This window comes from Tursiops truncatus, chromosome 13 (assembly GCF_011762595.2).
Source record: "Tursiops truncatus isolate mTurTru1 chromosome 13, mTurTru1.mat.Y, whole genome shotgun sequence".
NCBI classification, from domain to species: domain Eukaryota; kingdom Metazoa; phylum Chordata; class Mammalia; order Artiodactyla; family Delphinidae; genus Tursiops; species Tursiops truncatus.
The window spans coordinates 243,966-265,775 of NC_047046.1; the positions used below are offsets into that span (position 1 = coordinate 243,966).

The window sequence follows — 21,810 nt, forward strand, 5'->3', positions numbered from 1 at the left end:
GCGCGTCCAGAGCCTGTGCTCCGCAACGGGAGGGGCCACAGCAGTGAGGGGCCTGCGTAACGCCAAAAAAAAAAAAAAAATCTGCAAACAAACAGAAGTCCAGAACCAGATGGCTTCACAGGTGAATTCTATTAAACATTTACAGAAAAGCAAACACCCATTGTTCTCAAACTCTTCCAAAAAATTGCAGAGGAAGAAACACTCCCAACCTCATTCTACGAGGCCACCATCACCCTGATACCAAAACCAGACAAAGATACTACAAAAAAAGAAAATTACAGACCAATATCACTGATGAATATAGATGCAAAAATCCTCAACAAAATATTAGCAAACAGGGGCTTCCCTGGTGGCGCAGTGGTTGAGAGTCTGCCTGCCGATGCAGGGGACGCGGATCCATGCCCAGGTCTGGGAGGATCCCACATGCCGCGGAGTGGCTAGGCCCGTGAGCCATGGCCGCTGAGCCTGCGCATCTGGAGCCTGTGCTCCACAACAGGAGAGGCCACAACAGTGAGAGGCCCGCATACCGCCAAAAAAAAAAAAAAAAAAAAAAAATTACTAGCAAACAGGATCCAACAACACATTAAAAGGATCATGCACCATGATCAAGTGGGATTTATCCCAGGGAAGCAAGGATTCTTCAAAATACACAAATCAATCAATGTGGTACACTATATTAACAAACTGAAGAAGAAAAACCATATGATCATCTCAAGAGATGCAGAAAAAGCTTTTGACAAAATTCAACACTGATTTATGAGTAAAAACTCTCTAGAAAGTGGGCATAGAAGGAACCTACCACAACATACTAAAGGTCATATAGGACAAACCGACAGCAAACATCATTCTCATTGGTGAAAAAATGAAAGCTTTTCCTCTAAGATCAGGAACAAGACAAGGATGTCCACACTCACCACTATTATTCAACATAGTTTTGGAAGTCCTAGCCATGGCAGTCAGAGAAGAAAAGGAAATAAAAGGAACACAAATTGGAAAAGAAGAAGTAAAACTGTCACTGTTTGCAGATGACATGATACTATACATAGAGAATCCTAAAGGTGCCACGAGAAAACTACTAGAGCTAATCAATGAATTTGGTAAAGTTGCAGGATACAAAATTAATGCACAGAAATCTCTTGCATTCCTATACACTAACAACAAAAGATCAGAAAGAGAAATTAAGGAGACAATCCCATTCACCACTGCAACAAAAAGAATAAAATACCTAGGAATACACCTACCTAAGGAGGTAAAAGACCTGTACTCAGAAAACTGTATGTCACGGATGAAAGAAATCAAAGATGACACAAACAGATGGAGAGGTATACCATGTTCTTGGACTGAAAGAATCAATATTGTGAAAATGACTATACTACCCAAAGCAATCTACAGATTCAATGCAATCCCCATCAAATTACCAATGGTATTTTTTACAGAACTAGGGAAAAAAATCTTAAAATTTGTATGGAGACAGAAAAGACCCCGAATAGCCAAAGAGGTCTTGAGGGAAAAAAACGGAGCTGGAGGAATCAGACTCCCTGACTTCAGACTATACTACAAAGCTACAGTAATCAAGACAATATGGTACTGGCACAAAAACAGAAATATAGATCAATGGAACAGGATAGAAAGCCCAGAGATAAACCCACGCACCTATGGTCAACTAATCTATGACAAAGGAGGCAAGGATATACAATGGAGAAAAGACAGTCTCTTCAATAAGAGGTGCTGGGAAAACTGGAAGCTACATGTAAAAGAATGAAATTAGAACACTCCCTAACACCATACACAAAAATAAACTCAAAATGGATTAGAGACCTAAATGTAAGACTGGACACTATAAAACTCTTAGAGGAAAATACAGGAAAAACACTCTTTGACACAATTCACAGCAAGATCTTTTTTGACCCACCCTCTAGAGTAACGGAAATAAAAACAAAAATAAACAAATGGGACCTAATGAAACTTAAAAGCTTTTGCACAGCAAAGGAAACTATAAACAAGACGAAAAGATAACCCTCAGAATGGGAGAAAATATCTGCAAATGAATCAACAGACAAAGGATTAATCTCTAAAATACATAAACAGCTCATGCAGCTCAATATTAACAAAACAAACAACCCAATCCAAAAATGGGCAGAAGACCTAAATAGACATTTCTCCAAAGAAGACATACAGATGGCCAAGAGGCACATGAAAAGCTGCTCAACATCACTAATTATTAGAGAAATGAAAATCAAAACTACAATCAGGTATCACCTCACACCAGTTAGAATGGGCATCATCAGAAAATGTAAAAAAACAAATGCTGGAGAGGGTGTGGAGCAAAGGGAACCCTCTTGCACTGTTGGTGAGAATGTAAAGTGATACAGCCACTATGGAGAACTGTATGGAGGTTCCTTAAAAAACTAAAAATAGAATTACCATATGACTCAGCAATCCCACTACTGGGCATACACCCAGAGAAAACCATAATTCAAAAAGACACATGCACCCCAATGTTCATTGCAGCACTATTTACAATAGCCGGGTCATGGAAGCAACCTAAATGCCCATCAACAGACGAATGGATAAAGATGTGGTACATATATACAATGGAATATTACTCAGCCATAAAAGGAAAGAAAATGGTCATTTGTGGAGACGTGGATGGACCGAGAGACTGTCATACAGAGTGAAGTAAGTCAGAAAGAGAAAAACTAATATCTTATACTAACACATGTATGTAGAATCTAGAAAAATGGTACAGATGAACCAGTTTGCAAGGCAGAAATAGAGACACAGATGGAGAGAACAAATGTATGGACACCAAGGGGGGAAAGTGGTGGGGGGAGGGTGGTGGTGGTGTGATGAATTGGGTGATTGGGATTGACATGTATACACTGATGTGTATAAAATAGATAACTAGTAAGAACCTGCTGTATAAAATAAATAAAATTAAGTTAAAAAAAAAAAGAATTGTAAAGAATTCCTAAATACCCTTTACTTATACTTCCCCAATTTTATTGCTTTACCACATCTGCTTTCTCTATAAAAGAACATATTTTTCATGAAAGGTACGAGCATGAGTTGCAGATGTGAGTCCTCTATACTCCCCAGTGCTTCAGTATCTCCAACAAGGTCATTCTATTATCTAGTGACCATAAAATTATCAAATTGAGGAAATTAACATAAATGTCGTACTATTACCTAATACACAAAACTTATACAAATTCCATCAATTGCCCAGATAATGTCTAAGAAACAAAATTTGTGTTTGGTGTGCAGTGCCCTGTCTCTTTAGCTCTTTTTTCACTGGAGCAGCCTTTCAGCCTTTTTCTTCTACAACCTCAACGTTTTTTAAAGTGCATGCCATTTTCATGGTAAATGGCCGTAACTTTTGTTTGCTAGATATTTCCTCACAATTTAGATTCAGGTTATGCATTTGGGGCAGGAATACTACAGAAATGACATTGTGTCCTTCTCAGAGAATTACAGCAACAGTTCCCTGATATTTATTTGTACCAGTAGTGGCAATATTAGTTTTGATTGCTTAATTAAGGTGGTAAATGCCAGATTTCTTTTTCCAACTGTAATTAATAAGTGTCTTGTGGGCAGATGTTCTGAACCTAATAAAATAACCTCTCATAAAGCTGTCACTCAAAAAAAAAAAAACCAAAAAACTGTCACTCACCCAGTTTTAGCATTCATTAATGATTCTTGCCTAAAACAAGTATTACTGTGCTGGCTACCAAATGGTCATTTCCTTTCGTATTTATTGATATTCAACTGTTTAAAAGAGTTTTCCCCTCTTCCCTAGTTGTTTATACATTTATATATCTATATATCATTATGGATATATGGATTGTTATTTTATTCTTTGGGTTGTAACCTGTTATCATTATTTATTTGGTCCCAGTTTTGGCCAGTGTGTTAGAGCTGCTTTTAGTGTCCTTCGGGGCTTGTTCTGTGGCCTAGCATGTGCTCTGTGTGGCACAAAGTTCCATGTGTGCTTGGGGAGTCTGCTGCAGTGGAGTAGAGTGCTCCACATGTCTGCTAGGTCCAGCTGGTTTAGAGTGTTGTTCAAATTGCCTGTTTCCTTGCTGAATGTCATGGGTTGAATTGTTTCCCCCAGAAAAGAGATGTTGGAATCCTAAACCCCCACCTCAGAATCTGACCTTATTTAGAGACAGGGTCTTTACAGAGATAACTATGTTCAAATGAGGTCTTTAGGGGCTTCCCTGGTGGCGCAGTGGTTGAGAGTCCGCCTGACGATGCAGGGGACACGGGTTCATGCCCCGGTCCGGGAAGATCCCACATGCCGCGGAGCAGCTGGGCCCGTGAGCCATGGCTGCTGAGCCTGCGCGTCCGGAGCCTGTGCTCCGCAACGGGAAAGGCCACAACAGTGAGAGGCCCGCGTAGAGAAAAAAAAAAAAAATGAGGTCTTTAGGGTGGGCCCTGAACCAATAGGACTGATATCCTTATAAAAAGGAGAAATTTGGACACGAAATAGACACACATAAGGAGAAAAATGATGTGAAGACACAATGGGAGAAGACGGAGACCTAGAAGTTGAAGAGAGAATCCTGGAACAGATTCTCCCCTCACAGTCCTCAGGAGGAATCAACCCTGCTGGCACCTTGACTTCAGACTTGTGACCTCCAGAACTATGAAAAATATAAAAAATAAATTTCTGTTACTTAAACCACTCATTTTGTAGTACTCTGTTACAGCAGCCCTTGCAAACAAATGAAGATTTTGGCTGGAAAACAGGGTGCTGCTTTAGCAAATACCGAAAAATGTGGAAGTGGCTTTGGAATTGGTAGAGGATGGAAGAGTTTTGAGGTACTTGATAGAAAAAGCCCAGATTGCCTTGAGGACACTGTTGGTAGAAATACGAATGTTAAGGTAGTACTGGTGAGGTGTCAGACAAAAATGAGGGACGTGTTATTGGAAATCAGAGAAAAGCGGCAGAGAACTTGGCTGACTTGTGTTCTAGTGTTTAATGGAAGGCAGAACTTGTGAGTGATGAACTTGGATATTTAGCTGAAGAGATTACTAAGCAAAGTGTTGAAGGCATGACTTAACTTCTTCTGAGAATGTATTGTTAAACATAAAGGAACTAGATCATGAAGATCTGGAAGACTCTCAGCTTACTCATATCGCAAAAAACGAGAAAGCAAGCTCAGGAGAGAACACCAAGCATGTGGCCAGACGCTGCTTGCTCAAGAGATTATGGGTGTATGGCTTGTGAATCCAATTAATCATCTCAGCAGAAATGCTACCAACTTGGACTGAAGGGAACAGAGCAAGGTTGAAATGAAGGAACTTTGTCAAACTTCTGAGATTCTACAGGCAGGAAACAGGCTGGAAACAGGCTGTGAACATAGGTTATCCTTAAAGCAAAGGGAAGAATGACCCTGAGGGCAGGGCCACTTCCTTGGTTCCAGAAGGTGAAGCCTCCTTTTTAATTCCAGAGGGCTGGTCCACCATCCAGGGTTGAAGGGGCAGGGCCATCACCCCAGTGGGCTCAGAGGACAGAGTATTTAGCCAAAGAGGGTTATTCTCAAGCCTTAACATCTAATGGAATTTACCCTGCTAGTTTTTGGACTTGGTTGGGACTCATAACACCCTTTTTCCTGATTTCTTCCTTTTGGAATGGGAATGTCTATCCCATGCCTATCTGATTATTGTATTTTGGAAGCAGATATCTTATCTGGTGTCACAGATTCACAGATGAAGAGGAATATTGCCCCAGGATGAATCATATCCCAAGTCTCACCCATACCTGATTTAGATGAGATTATGGACTTAGAGTTGATGTTGGAGTGGATTAAGATTTGGGGGGATGTTGGGCAGGGGTGAATGTATTTTGCATGTGAAAAGCATATGAATTTGGTGGGGTGGGGAGGGGCAGGAGGGCAGACTGTTATGGGTTGAATTGCATCCTGTCAAAAAAGACGCTGGATTCCTAACCCCCAGTATCTCAGAATGAGAAGTTAATTAGAGACAGGGTCTTTACAGAGATAATCAAGTTTAAATTAGATCACAGGGTGAGAACTAAGCCAATATGACTGGCATCCTTAAAAGAACAGGAAATTTGGACACAGAGCTGGTAACAGCGAGGCATGGGGTACTGCAAGAATAAGCTGCCTCCTACAAGGTATGGTTCACTTTTTCACTGAAGGGAAGGGCCTCTACATCAGGAGTTAGTGGGTTCTGTGGGTAATACCGTGTCTGCCTCAACCATTCAACTCTGCCACTGCAGTGCAAAAGCAGCCGGATAGCAATACACAGATTGTGTCTGCCTGTGGTCCAAGGAAACTTGATGGATGGACACTGATATTTGAATTTCAAATAATTTTCTCATTTCATAAAAGTTTGGCTCTTTTTAACCATTTAAACATGTAAAAGCTTCTTACTTGCCATCCATACAAATATGGGCTGCAATCTGTATTTGGCCTGCAGTCTGTAGTTTGCCAACATCTAGACCATATCCCCGAGTGAAGAGCATACAGTGCAAAGTATACCACGAGTTTGCTAGGCTGAGTCCTCGGATACTTCTCAGATATCGCTACTCCAATTATCAATTATCAAGAGACAACTTTTCTAATGCATGTTTACATAAGGGATTAGTGCGCACTTAAGGTAGATGACTCTAATTCAGCAAGCCAACTGTGTATTTGGTGTCCACCATCTCAACGCTACAGCTCTGAGTAAGCAATTGTTTCAGCAATGTCAGAGCGTGGCTCAGTTCAGTACTCTGCCTTGAGATGAGATTCCAGGCCTTCAAGTCTGTCCTTGTTGTGTTTAAGAGCCGATGTAACCAGAATGAGCCATCTCATCTCCTGCCCCAGATTTCCTCATTAATTTAAAACTCTTCTAGGACAATAGTTCCTCAGTATTCCCAGAATCTTACCAACAGGGGCCACAAGGTTCTTGGTGTACACAAGCAATAACACTATTTCATACTATGTACTAAAAAGTATCCACCTTGGAATATAAACAGGAATCTGAAAGACTTTCTTCTTGTCTCAGGAAAAAACCTAAACCACACACCCAGCTATTCTTCAACAGTGTACTACCTACAGCTACTCCAGAACAACGACTTACCAGTTAAAGCCCTTCAGTGACAAAAAATAGGAACTCATTCTGCTTAACTTCAGCAGAAAACAATATTTATTGAAAAGATGAGGAAGCACACAGAAGACCAGAAAACCAGGTTCAAAAGGGGCAGTATCCAAAGTTATTCTGAGAAATCAAAACAGCAAGAACTAACTGATGGTCTCAGTAGAATTCTGGGACAAGAATGGGTTCCAATATTTCCCTGCTGGTTCATGGGAGACTGAAATCGAGATGCAAACTCCTGGAAAAGAGGCTCCCATTTCCCAACAACGGCAGAGTGCTCACCTGTGACTGGTGGAAAGGACACCCTGAAAGACCCACCGCAAGGGTGCACACACACAGGAGGGGTATTTCTTCAGAGAGATCTAAGCCGCTCTTACAAATCTTGCAGAACAGACACTGAACTGGTAAATATAATCAATGTTCATTATGGTGAGTGCTCTTAGGAAGCACCCCTGTTAACAACTGCCAGACCCACTTGCTGGATATGTAAATTCATTTGGAATGAGAACTGAATCCTTTCATTTATTAAAAACTATATTATTTTAGTTATATTGCTAAGAAATAAAGAGACAACACTGATCCTTAGCATTTAATGTGGAGAATATTAGAGGGTGTTATTCCACAAACTATCAAATATAACAAGTTACATTTTAAAATAAAATACCAAAAATTTTTAAAACACTATTCAGTGTTACTCAGGAAAGTCACACTCCATACCCCTTAACCTTCAGAGTATGTTCCTTGCCATTTTCCTGCTATTACTCTAGATACATATTAAAATAAAAAACAACTTTACTCTCTACCAAGACTTTCTTCAGCAACACATCTGGAATGCGACTCCCCATGTAACACAGCTTCCACGGGAAGTGCTTTCTTGATTTATTAAAGTTACAAGGGTTTCTCAATATGATTCCCCATGTTAAATCTTCATAATCAGGCTACCACTTCTGATACAGTTACTGCTCTGTACTCCTGCAACTATTCTCTTGTATATAAAGATTTGTATGACTTACTTCTGAAAGCTTTTGCACATTCATTCCAAATATGATTGGCCTCTCTCTCATATGACTAATTTGATAAAAGAGTATTTTTAGGACTTCCTGCCTCTATTATCCTCTGAAGTCTCCTGTGGATCAGCTTCTGTGAGAATGATTCTAACATCTACTCCGCTCTGATTTCTCACTTGTGAGTTTTTCGATGTATACGAAGCCCTGAATTCCAGCAGAAGGATTTCCCACATTCAGAGCATTTCCATGGCTTCTCTCCTGTATGAACTCTCTGATGTTCACTGAGAGACGACTTTTGAGTGAAGGCTTTCCCGCATTCACTGCATTTGTGGGGTTTTTCTCCTGAATGAGTCTTCTGGTGTATCTGAAGTGACGCCTTCCTAGGATAGGCTTTCTCACATTCGCTGCATTCATAGGGCTTCTCTGTTGAATGAGTTCTCTGATGTATAATTAGCTGTGATTTCCCACAAAAGGCTCTCTCACAGAAGCTACACTCATAGGGTCTCTCTCCTGTGTGTGCTCTCCGGTGTATAACGAGGTATGACTTGCTGCTGAAGGCTTTCCCACACTCACTGCACCCATAGGGCTTCTCTCCCGCATGAGCTCTCAGATGCGCGGTGAGCTGTTCCTTCCTACCGAAGGCCTTCCCACATTCACTGCACTGATAAGGATTATTTCCTGTGTGAATTCCCTGGTGCACAACAAGTTGTGTCTTCATGCTAAAGGCCTTCCCGCAATCCCTGCACTGATAGGGCTTCTCTCCCGTGTGCATCCTGATGTGAACGAGGAGATACGACTTACTCCTGAAGGCTTTCCCACAGTCACTGCATTTATGGGGTTTCACTCCTGTGTGAGTTCTCTGGTGCACAATGAATGGGGACTTCAGACTAAAGGCTTTCCCACATTCACTGCATTCATAGGGTTTCACTCCTGTATGGCTTCTCTGGTGTAAAATCAGCTGTGATTTCCAGCTGTAGGCTTTCCCACATTCACTGCAACCATAAGGTTTCCCTCCTGAGTGAATTTCCTGATGGACAATGAGCTGTGACCTGAATGAGAAGACTTTCCCACACTCGATACAGGAGTAGGGCTTCTCTCCTGTGTGGACTCTCTGATGAGCATTGAGGTTTGACTTGGCACTGAAGGCTCTCTCACATTTAGTGCATTCGTATGGTCTCTCTCCTGTATGAATTCTGAGATGTACAATGAGCTGTGATTTACAACGAAAAGCTTTCCCACATTCGTTACATACACAGTTTTTTTCTATACTATGAGTTCTTTGATGCTTAAGAAAATATGATTCATCATACCCATGAAACTGATCAGGATTCTGTCTTAGATAGCTTCTGGCTGAAGCTAAGTTTTGTGTCAAGCTTTTTCCAAGTGTATTATATTTAAGGAGACTTTGTCTTGAAGAAATGTGGCTTTTGCTCAGATGAAGCTTTCCAAATGCATTACAAGCATAGCTTCTCTCAACACTTTCGAGTTCATCTTGATTTTTCTGGTACCATTCTTTCCAACCTTCTAGAAAAAAAAAAAAAACACCATATATTTAAAATCATAACACAAACCGAATATAGAACTAAAGGGCTTTAGAACTGCCATGTAATGAGTGTTTTTCTTTTGGTCCAGGCCTCTGACACACTGGTTCAAAAGAAATACTTGCCAAGTGCACACACATCACATAACCAAGCATGAGGGCAAGGGGAAGTGAATCAAACCAAAATAAGTCCCTTTACAGAAATGGGTAGCCGATTAGCAGTGATCAAAAATGTTTTTTTAAAAATAGAAGTTTAAAAAATTTAGCCTGCACTTAGAAGCCAATGCCAACTATTTATGCCAATTTTATTATTGCAGGAGTTTACTCATAAAGTTAATTCACAGGATACAGAATAGCTAGGCATGACCTGTAGGTAGGTACAAAGAGACATTAAAAGAGAGACTGAGTGAGCCATAAGGAAAGTAAGGCAAAAGCATTCCAAACAGAAGGAAGAGCAAGTGCAAAGCTCCTGGGGAAGGAACCTGCGTGGCATGGTTAAGGAACAGAACAAAGGCCAGGACAGCTGAGACCCCCTGAGTGAACAGAGTGACTCTGAGTGAACAGAGTGAAGGCAGGAACCAGATTAGGCAAGGCCCCGTACACACTTCTGTGTGTCAGCACCCGTCAGACACATAGCCTCAGTCACCCCCGTACACGACTGCTGTGCTGGGGGCCTCAGTAGCTGTCCTGCTTTCTCAGGACTGCTTGCTAAACACTTTTCTCCCCAAAGTGGTGGGAAACTGGAGGAAGAAGAGCAATTTCAGAAGTGCCTTCCCATTTCTACCACTGAGAATGCAGAGTGGGAAAGCCCAGGGGCACTCTCCTGCAAGCATATAAAGCTGGGACCAGAGCACATGAGGAAAGGAGAAGGAGGATGGCGATTCTGCTGTTACAACACTGGGAGGAAAAAAGCTTTGATTTTCAGGACAGAAGAGCCTTTCCACAGTTACAATATAGAAGAGAAGCCCAAACTTGGACAACTCAAAAGGGAAGAGTAAGCGGGGTCAGGGAAATAAAAGCAGGGTGATAAAAACCACCTAAGATACAGGTGAGATTAGGCTAGGTTTCAGAATTCTTTTAAGAAAAGAGCCCAAGGGACTTCCCTGGTGGTCCAGTGGTTAAGAATCTGCACGTACACTGCAGGGAGCATGGGTTCCATCCCTGGTCGGGGAACTAAGATCCCACGTGCTGTGCGGTGTGGCCAAAAAAAGAAAAAGAAAAGTGCCCAAGAAAGTAACAGATGTAATTTCCAAGTGACTGGTGTGAGAAGAGAGAAGGAAGCAATGAAATCTCCTAAAACAGTCAAGGGGAGAGAATGAAATGAAAAACTATGGGTAAAGTCAAGGGACTTAACTGCAGAGGCAAGAGAGAAAACAAGGCCCATGACTACGGGAAGGAAGGCAAAGAAAAAAGGTGCCAGAAGGAAGGAAACTAACCCAGAAAGCAACCTTTCAGAGCCACGGGAGGAAACCGAGGGCCCCATCCTTACCTGAGGACTCACGGGCTCATCCCGAGTCCACCCGGTGGTTCAAGGACTTCAAAGAACAGTTCGCGCACACAACACTCCCTGAGTGCCAGCCCCGGTTCACTCCAGACCTCCCCTCTCCATGGTTTCTGCTCACCCACCTGGACAGCTCTGACGGGAAACTTCCGCGTTTATTATCCATGGCTCTTCTCCTTGCTCCAACTTGAAGACTAAATCAGGTTTGGTACCATGATACCCTGTTAAGGGAAAATCACAAAGGATGTGGGCCAAACTGCTGGGGACTAGAAAAGGAAGCTAGGAGCTCAGAAAGGAAGCAGCTCGTTTGCACTTGCAGAAAGATTACAATGAGGGGGTGAAGACAGAATAGGGACTAAGAACGTATGACCTCCAGAGCTCAAGTCCATAATCATTAATTACTTCAGAGACCCCGGGATAGAACAACAAAAGAAAAAGCAGTGGCAACTTATGACTCACGACCTGAGCCGAAAAGAGAAGCTGTACTTACCCACAGACACCAGGTTACTATAGTTTTCCAGAGTCACATCCCGGTACAGGTGCTTCTGCGCAGAATCCAATAACTGCCATTCTTCCCAGGTGAACTCCATAGATATATCCTTGAATGACGACAATCCCTGTAACAATACACACACCATTCCACAGGCTGCAATTATACTGGGAGACATGGAAAAGATGTAGAGGACCCAGGAAAGGAGAATGTCCCTCCACAGACTGCATCCTGAACCCACCACTTGCTTTGAGAGAGAATTAAAAAATAATAATAATAAGTGAGCCTCCGTGTGCTAGATACTCTTTTGGGTCCTGAAGACTTCAGGATGAGTGAAGCCCACTCTGGCCTTCAGAAGCTTTTAGTCTTGTAGAGGGAAATGAACAGCTATGCATGCAGACAAAATAAGGTGTTTCCAGTCTGATAAGAACCTATTCAGGGAGACCTTGCACGGGGTGGTGAGCACGACTCGAACTACAGGCACCAGACACACAAGGTCTGACCCTCCGGAAGTGCCTGCCATCTGGCCGGCTGCTCAGCCCACCTGAGTCTCAGTGGGAGCGAGCACATGAAGAAAACATTCCAGGGACTTCCCTGGTGGTGCAGTGGTTAGGAATCTCCCTGCCAATGCAGGGGACACAGGTTCGAGCCCTGGTCCGGGAAGATCCCACATGCTGCAGAGCAGCTAAGCCTGTGCGCCACAACAACCGAACCTGCACTCTAGAGCCCACGAGCCACAACTACTGAGCCCGCATGCCACAACTACTGAAGCCAGTGCACTCTAGGGCCCGCGTGCTGCAACTACTGAGCCCACATGCCACAACTACTGAAGCCGCGCTCCTAGAGCCCGTGCTCTGCAACGAGAGAAGCCACCACAATGAGAAGCTTGTGCACCGCAACGAAGACCCAACGCAGCCAAAAATAAATAAATTTTTTAAAAAAAGAAAGAAAGAAAAGAAAACGTGTCAAATAGGTAACTTCCCAGGCTTCTTCTAAGAAAATAAGTGGTCCACAACCGAGTCAACCAGGGGACACCCAGCACAGACTGTGAACCTAAAGCCCAGGTCGCGGAGCCACAGGCCACAAACCAGTGCAGGGGGGTCTGCTCCCCGAGGTGCGCGGGTCCTACCAGGTGGCCCTGAGGCAGTGTCAGCCATGCAGCCTGCATGACTGGTGCTTGATGCCTCTGAGAACTACCCAGTGTACTCACAATAAATTCCTCTCACAGGACCAAAAGATAGCAGCAAGCCACAGACCCTCAGGGGATCATTCAATAAGTGCTTATTAGGCACCAACTGTGGACACAGTCCCTGTCCTCAGTGGGTTTCCATTCCTGCAGGGGAGATGCCAGTAAACACACAGCCACCTAGCACGCAAGCGGTGACAGTGCTCTGACAGGCCTCCAGCAGCTTCATGGGAGAGAGGCGGGGAGGAAGACACAGGCGCTATCTCAGATGGGTCATCAGGAGCCCCCTGCTGAGGCGACATTTGGGCAGAAACACAAGCAGTGTGAGAACGAGCTCTGAGATTTCTTCGGGAAGAGCCTTCCACGCAGCATGAAAACAAAGGCACAGGCCTGCAGGGCTCAAGGACGTGGTAAGGACTTGGATTTCATTCCACAGGAGGAGAAGCCCCCGGAAGGCCTTGGACAGGGTGGTGCGCTCTGACCCCCACCTGAGACCATTCTGACTGCCACGGAGAGGGCAGGGGTCCTAGTTCCAGTGAAAGATGAAGGTCCCTGGGGCTGGAGTAAGAGCACTGGGGTAAGGAGCCGTGGTTGGGTCCCAGGCATCCAGTGAAGCCAGAGGCAGAGACGCCCCGGTGGAGACGACAGCGCAGAGAGAGAAGGACGTCGAGGAGAACGCAAGGATCTGGCCAAGCAAACGGAAGACACTGCCCTCTACAGGTTGGGAAGCCTGCAGGACGAGAAAGGGAGGGATGGGGGCTGAAGACAAGGAAGCAGCAGCTAGAGGAGCCCCGACTGATGCCCTAACAGGCTCCTCCCCAAGAGCGCTGCCTGCAGCGAGGGGGACCCCGGGGAAGACACAGTGAGTGCAACTCTGGGGGAGCCTCAGAGGCCAGTGGAAATACAGGGTAGAGCCCTGTCACAGGCTCCAAGCGATCCCTGTCGTGCTGGGGACTGACCGCCAGATGACAGGAGCTTCCCATCCCAACCCACGAGGAACTCCCACAGGGACAAAAAGTGAAGTGGGAATAAAGAGAAGAGCCTCCCATCTCCCACAGCCTGAGTCGGGGAAGAAGAGGGGTTGGAGTGTAGCCTGGACTTTCCAACGCCTCGAAGTTAACTGACATCCAAATACTTGGCTCTTGCCAAGATGACTGCCAGGGCCGGGGAGGGACAGCTGACAGGGCACGTCTGAGGTCGTGATGGAGAAAAATGAAGCCATGACATCAAGCCCAGGGCATTCATGCAGGGGGGAGGAGAAACAGGAAGCAAGGCCTGAGGCAGATGCCACAAGAGCAAACACAGACCAAAGAGACAGGATGGAAGAAGAAAGGGGTAGAGCAGAGAGTGTATTTTATTTTAAGCCTTTTGCTATTTTTAAGCTTGATAAGAATAAAAACAAAATACAAAGGAAATACTACAAAAAAATTTAATTGGGCAAGCATAATCAAGAAATGAGGAGACTTCCCTGGTGGTCCAGTGGTAAAGAATCCGCCTTCCAATACAGGGGAAGTGGGTTCGACCCTTGATCGGGGAACTAAGATCCCACATGCTGTGGGACAATTAAGCCCGAGCTCCGCAACTACAGAGCCCGCGTGCCCTGAAGCCCTCGCACCACAACTAGAGAGAAGCCCGGGAGCTTCCCTGCTGGCACAGTGGTTAAGAATCCGCCTGCCAGTGCAGGGGACACGGGTTCGAGCCCTGGTCGGGGAAGATCCCACATGCCACGAAGCAACTAAGCCCGTGTGCCACACCTGCTGAGCCTGCGCTCTAGAGCCCGTGAGCCACAACTACTGAGCCCGTGTGCCACAACTACTGAAGCCCGTGTGCCTAGAGCCTATGCTCTGCAGCAAAAGAAGCCACCACAATGAGAAGCCCACGCACTGCAATGAAGAATAGTCCCTGCTCCCCGCAACTAAAGAAAAGCCCTTGTGCAGCAGTGAAGACCCAACGCAGCCAAAAATGAATAAATAAATAAAATTAAAAAAAAAAAAGAGAAGCCCGCGTGCCACAAGGAAGAGCCTGCCCCACAATGAAAGATGCCGCAGCTAAGACCTAAAGCAGCCAAAAAGATAAAGAAAATAAATAAATTTTAAAAAAAGAAAAGAAAGAAAAGAGGGAATGACCAAGACAGGGTGCATAACTCTAAGATAGAAAAGGGATTTTAAAATTCATAAACGATCACTATACACAAGCAGTTCTGCTATAATGTGATGTTACCAAAAAAAAAAAAAAAAAATCACCACTATGCAAAGTCTCCGGCTTATGGGAAGAGCAGGGTTGGGGTGTGACACCTTTGTAGCACACATGAAAAAAGAAAATCAGGAACCTTAATAAAAACAGTAGCAGTTTTATACATGTTTGATTTGAGAAATACTACCATAAATATGGCACTGTACCTTGAAAAACGCCTGACGTTTGGGTGTCAGAAGGGCCGTAGGTTAGTATAAAGTGGTGAAAAGAGGCTTGCCTGAAATCAGTCAGAAAGCTCACATTGTTCCCTAAGATATCAATCATGTTGAAACAAATTTACATCCTTAAAGCAAACATGATAGCAGAACTGACTGTATTTACAAATTTCTTCCAGTAAATTTGAAAACTTAGAAGAAATGGAAAATTTCCTAGGAAAATAAAAGTAACCAAAATTTGCCCAGAAAGAATTAGGAAGACCAGACTGACTAGCCCATGGTCATAAAATAAACTGAAACAGTAATCAAAGGTATACCCTCTCCATAAACACAACAGTCCCACACTATCTTGAAAAGTAAGTTCTATCAGCATCCAAGGAACAGAAAATTTCTCCCATATCTAACCTGATGTAGAGCCAGGAAATGATAGGAAACCCATCACACAAAACCTGTATAACCCTACAGAGCAGGCAAGGACCGCACAAACTGTAGTCCAATCTCATTTATTAAAAATACCTAGATAAAGACACTAATAGAGTAAAACAAATCCTGTACATATATACATAGCAAACTATGAATGAAGTTTATCCAGAAATTTAAAGGACAGTCCAAACTTTAAAAAAACAAAACACAACCGTATCAAAGAAATAAGTAACGTTAGTACATTAATGGAGGACAATCATCTCAATAGATGAAATAAAGTACTATGAGGAAATTTAACGCTTTTAAAAATCAGAATTCAGTTTGTTACAGGTAAAAGTAATTTCCCTAAGCCTATAAAAAAAATCATACTTTGTGTGAAACTAAAATCAGGAACAAGACACGGACGCTCACATCAACTCTGCTAGTCAGCACTGTCCCAGAGGACCCAGCACAGCAGGAACAAAGCAAAATGCCAGCGATAAACACTAAGCAAGGAGAAGAAACTACTGTCATTATTTACAAACATCTGATTTTCTGACTAAAAAACCTAACAGAAACAGCTGGCATAACATGAGAACCGATAAGAAACATCAGCAGGGTGGCAGTTAAAAAAAAAAAAATCAACATGTAACAGCTCTTTCATACATCAACAGTAACCAACTTGAAAATGTAATAAGAACCACAACAAATCTAGAAAGTACTCAGGAATAAAGCTTAAAAATAGAGAAAAACAACGAAAAATACACATGTGATAAAATACATAAATGCAGAGGCAAAGAAAACACAATAGCCCAGATATGGAAGCAACGTAAGTGTCCAGTGATAGATACAGAATATGTGCTACACAAGCACACACACACACACACACACACACACATACACACGAACATTACTCAGCCATTAAGGAAAACCCAAAATCTTGCCATCTGTGACAACTAGAACTAGAGGGTATTATGCTAAGTGAAATAAATCAGACAGAAATACAAATACCATATGACCTCACTTATATGTGGAATCTAAAAAATTAAATGAACAAATAAACAAAACAAAAACAGACTCATAGACACAGAGAGCAAAAGGGTGGTTGCCAGAGGTAGAAGGGTGAGTGAAATAGGTAAAGGGGATTAAGAGGTACAAACCTTCATTTATAAAATAAATTAGCCACGGGGATGCAGCATAAGGAATATGGTCAATAATACTGTAATAACTTTGTACTGGGACAATTACCAGCCTTGGGGCAGTGATCATTTCATAATGTATGTAAATGTCAAATCAGTATGTAGTACACCTGAAGCTACCATAATATTGTATATCAACTAAATTTCAAACATTTTTATAGTTTTTAAAAAAAGAAAAAAAAAACAGAGGCCTGAGTAGTCGAGTAACATTTATGATATGTACACTCAATGTGGTATAAAGATATTAATTTTCAACAAATTAATTTATAAATTCAATGAATTCTCAATCAAAATGCTAAGAAGATATTTCTTTTCTAACACTTATTCACAATAAATAAAATCATACGTTTGGACTACCGCTGCTACAACTAAAAAATTAATGGTAAAGTACAATCCTCATGAACATCAGAGACCCACGGAAGCAAGGAGGACTAAATGAACCAAATTTCAGAGAGAGGAGAGCTCTTTCCAGGTGAGCTAAGAGCTGGCTGGCTGTTTACTTCGCCAAGGGCATTTGTCCAGCCTGAGAACAGGTGGGACGGGGTCAGCTGAGACAGAGGACGACACCAGGAGAAAGAGAAACCAGTGGAGCCTTCGATGTCCCCCTGGACAGCAGGCTGTCCCCCTGGGGCATTTTCTGAGTGCGGTCAGTACAGGAACTGGGCGGGAATGGCAGACTGACTCTCCCATAGTCTCAAGGCACTTAGGACACAAAGTACTGCGAGGGAGGTGCCTGCGATCGGCACACCCCGCTGAAAATACAGGTGAACCGAGTCGAACTAAAGCAGCACCCCAGCCCCAAACCAGCTCAATGTCTGTTTAGATGAGGTGATCAGTCACTCCCCAACTGCACAACAGAGGAGAGGGGAAAGAGGCTCTGGTAGAAAGTAACATTGAACTTCAGTCTCTGTGGCTGTTCCCTTTATACCAATTCATGTACACACACACACAAGTAAAGAGAGAACGACAGAGCTAATCTGGGGAATCTGGGTGAAGGGTGTGTTTTTTTTTTTAATACAATACAGATTATTTTATACTATTCTTGTAACTTCTCTAGTTTGGAAATTATTTCAAAATAAAACATAAAATGTAATAAACTTTAGGGCTTTCCAGATGATCCTTTGCCTACTGAAAGGGCCCTACACAATCTGGCCTTGCTCTCGCACGCTCCCTCCCCATTCCTGCCGCACGCCTTCTTTCCACTAGACAGGGCACCTGCTGGTTCTCACCTTAAGGCCACTGACTTAGCTGCTTCCTGTTCTGTGCCCCCATACTCCCATGATTATCCAGCTGTCATTCAGATTCTGCTTAAATGCTGCCTCAAGACAAGGTTGCCAGTCTGAAGTAGCCACCCAGCCTCTCAGTGCATGAGCATTCACAACTTTGTTTATGGTGTTCCCCTGGTATGTCTTACCGTCTCCCATACCCTTCATGGGGTCATGGGCCCTGTCAGTCTTGTTCACCCCTGCATGCCCTAGAAAATTACCTGGCATAATAGTCAATAAAGGCTTGCTAAACACGTGCACTCAAAAACAAGGAAATACTGTCTACATTTGTTCAAGTCTTTTAGGTCTTAAGAGGCAATAAGAGCACAGGCTCTGAAGACACTCTGCATGGGTCTGAATCTCAGCTCTGCCACCCTCGTGTCCTTGTTTCCCTTACTAGTTTGGGACCTGGCAGGCTCCCCAGTTTCCTCAGCTGTAAAATGGGGACATACTTGCCTCACAGGGCCGTGAGGTGCTAATGACATCACACACACAAAGTGGCTAGGCCAAGAGTGGTGCCTATTAATATTATTCAACAGTTGTGAAGTCTTCTTTTTTCAGGTCCTGTACCCTTATGGTCACTTATTTTACCTTTTCCAATTGCTATTGCAAATACGTTTTCTCTCGTTGTACTCTCTGTATAGTTATTGTTTAAAAGCAAAAAGTTCATTGATTTTGAGGTTAACTGTACCCCTCCGGCCGCCCCGGTGAAATCCCTTCTCCCCTGACACCCAAACTCTTCCTGTCACACTTGATCACCTAAAAAAGTGTCTATACTATTACTAATCGCTTCTCTACATCCTGCTGCCCACAGTCGCACGCAATCCCTTCGCCTCTCAGGAACTGACCACCTGCACCACCCCCGACATTCTCTCTGCTCTGGAAAAGCTGCTTAAGACCCACATTCTGAAGTCCAGGCGGCACCTTTCGGCCTCATGAAATACTTCTGAGGCATTTCGTATCATGGCTTCTAGGAAGCTCTCTTCTCAAATTTGCAGCGGAAGAAACCACTCTCCAAATGTTCTGTCACCTCCCTTGCACCCCAGCCCTTCGGCACCGCCGTCCTGGTTGCCCCCGAGTCCTCTACTGGTCCCTCCTGGGGCTCTACTCGTCGTACCCTGCGCTCCCCCGAACACAGGCGCCTTTAATCTGCACATGTTAGTTGAAAACCCCTACCCAAGCCTACAGACCCGACGACAGGCACTGCGCTTCGAACACCTACAAGCCCGCTCGGCCCCCGGATACCTCTTCCAACAGTGTTCTCCAGGCCGGAAACACGAGCAGCGCGCCAACGGCTCGGTCCACTGGCCCTCTCCCCTCGCGACGCGGATCCTTCCGGCTCTGAGCCCTCGAACCCGCCCGCCACCCTGCCCAGCGACCACCCTCCACAAGGGACCGCAGCTCCTCGAAAGCAAGAAACGTACGTAATTCTTCGCACTGCCAGCGCCAGTCTCAGCGTCAGCACACAAAGACACTCGGTGTATGAGCATCTCAACAAGTGAATGAACAAAGAGGAGGTTAATTTCCCTGATGGGGCCCGAAAGGGCTGGACACGAAGACAACTCCGTACTTGTGTGTGAGAAACCTGAAACGACAGAGGATCACTTCCTTCACGAGGACCCTCGCTGCCCTCAGAATTCAGGGGCCGCTGTAGACCATAAAACAGGGTACCTGCCGAAGGACAGGGCACCGGACACAAAATGCCCGAAGACGAGGAACGTTCCTGGAGACCCAGGCGGACGGCGGCGAACACGCGAGTTCAGGCCCTGGCGTGGCCGTCACGGGATGAACACGGCTACGCTCACGGCCCAGTCAGCTTGCGCAAGGGAGAAAGTCCCGACTCACCCAACACGAAGCTGTCCGGGACCTGCTGGCCATCCCGCGCTGTTTCGTGCAGGGTCTCCCGGCTGCTCCCACCCCGCCCACCCAGCAGGGGCTTCGCGCCCCACGGAGGGAGGGTCCGCGGGCACCAGGCACCTGCCCGTCGGGGCTGAGTCCCTCGCAGGGACGCGGGCTCCGGGACCGGGCGGAGGGAACCGGGGCGATGAGTTTGTACCGTTCCGCAGCCGTGAGGCGGGAGGGACCGAGGCCGGGCTGGCCGCCTCCACGCCCGGATCGACCGTGGGGGTTCAGGCGGCCAAGAGCCTGGTGCGCACAAGACGTTCCGGGCCAGGGTACCTTCGCGTCTCCGCCAGCTCCGCGGCCAAGGAAACAGTATGTCCCCGGCCCGCCTCTGTGCACAGTCGCCCCGCAGGCTGCAGCCCGCTAGGCGCGTACTCCGCTGAGGCGGGGGTGCGGCGCACGCGGAAGTACGTCACGCGACCAGGAGCGGCCGGCAGAAAACGACATCTCCCAGAACACTCTGCGGAGGAGGCGGAGGGCTTGGGGAGAGCGGCGGAGGCTGACGGGGAAGGCGGGCTGGCTGGCTTTGCAAGAGCCCGGTGTTCCTCCCTGCCAGCGCCTTCCCGGGCAGAGTCCCTCTCCGTGCAGGGGCTGGCGCTCGGGTTTGGACGCCACACCGGGTAGAGTTCCGACCGGAGGGCACAGCGGAGAAGAACACCGTGTGAGGCTGCAAGCTGCAGTGCACAGGGTTATAAAACAGTTGTGAATATCGGTAGATGAAAAGAGAGATAGAAGTACATCACTAATGGGAGACATGAACATGCTAACTCTCCGTCCGAGACAGAGCAAACAATAGCCGACTGAAAAAAAACGCACAACCTAAACGTTGAGACTTAATGTTTTATTTTATGGCCAAAACTGAGGACTTAATCTTGGGACACAGCATCTTAGCTCTGAGGGGCTGCTCCAAAGAGGCAAATGGGGAAGCCAGGATATTATAGGAGTTTTTGCAACAAAGAGCAGGTAGTCGGAACATCAAAAGATTACTGTTGATTAAAGAAAACCACACATCTCAAGTTAAGGAATTCAGGGCTTTTTCTTGTTGTTGTTGTTACTTTTACCATAAGGAAGAGATTTATTTATTTATTTGTTTTGGTAACTTTTACCATTAGGAAGAGATTTTTTATTTTTATTTTTTTAATTTTTATTTTATTTTTGAATTTTACTTTATTTTTTTATACAGCAGGTTCTTATTAGTCATCCATTTTATACATATTAGTGTATTCATGTCAATCACAATCTCCCAATTCATCATACCACCACCACCACTTTCCCCTCTTGGTGTCCATACGTTTGTTCGCTACATCTGTGTCTCAATTTCTGCCCTAAAACCGGTTCGTCTGTACCATTTTTCTAGGTTCCACATATATGCGTTAATATACGATATTTGTTTATCGCTTTCTGACATACTTCACTCTGTATGACAGTCTCTAGATCCATCCACGTCTCTACAAATGACCCAATTTCGTTCCTTTTTATGGCTGAGTAATATTCCATTGTATATATGTACCACATCTTTACCCATTCGTCTGTCGATGGGCATTTAGGTTGCTTCCATGACCCGGCTATCGTAAATAGTGCTGCAATGAACATTGGGGTGCATGTGTCTTTTTGAATTATGGTTTTCTCTGGGTGTATGCCCAGTAGTGGGATTGCTGGGTCATATGGTAATTAGATTTTCAGTTTTTTAAGGAACCTCCATACTGTTCTGCACAGTGGCTGTATCAATTTACATTCCCACCAACAGTGCAAGAGGGTTCCCTTTGCTCCACACCCTCTCCAGCATTTGTTTTTTTACATTTT

At 44.7% G+C, this 21,810-nt stretch overlaps 1 protein-coding gene across 5 annotated transcripts; it reads right to left on the bottom strand.

Annotated features, from left to right (window-relative positions):
- Positions 1–7,683: 7,683 nt before the first annotated feature.
- ZNF26 (zinc finger protein 26) lies at positions 7,684–20,417 on the bottom strand. 5 transcript variants are annotated; one of them, XM_033836647.2, is made up of 4 exons: positions 20,284–20,417; positions 11,646–11,772; positions 11,281–11,376; positions 7,684–9,638 (listed from the first exon to the last, which is right to left on the bottom strand). In XM_033836647.2, the coding sequence occupies exons 2-4, from the start codon at positions 11,743–11,745 to the stop codon at positions 8,287–8,289; spliced, it is 1,548 nt and encodes a 515-aa protein (XP_033692538.1). In that variant the 5' UTR covers positions 11,746–11,772; positions 20,284–20,417; the 3' UTR covers positions 7,684–8,286. The 5 variants fall into 5 exon arrangements, with proteins under 5 accessions (XP_033692538.1, XP_073646975.1, XP_004331495.1 ...); XM_073790874.1 differs by having other exon boundaries at positions 20,162–20,396; XM_004331447.4 differs by having other exon boundaries at positions 19,951–20,304.
- Positions 20,418–21,810: the final 1,393 nt, after the last annotated feature.

What these genes read in the sequence shown, in the direction of transcription:
- ZNF26 (XM_033836646.2), bottom strand. Translation starts at nt 19,595, where the DNA reads ATGCTCATACACCGAGTGTCTTTGTGTGCTGACGCTGAGACTGGCGCT. An exon ending in CTGGCAGTGCGAAGAATTAC is followed by an intron (nt 11,773 to 19,529) that starts GTACGTTTCTTG and finishes GTATTGTTACAG; the next exon opens with GGATTGTCGTCATTCAAGGA. An exon ending in TAGTAACCTGGTGTCTGTGG is followed by an intron (nt 11,377 to 11,645) that starts GTAAGTACAGCT and finishes TTCCCTTAACAG; the next exon opens with GGTATCATGGTACCAAACCT.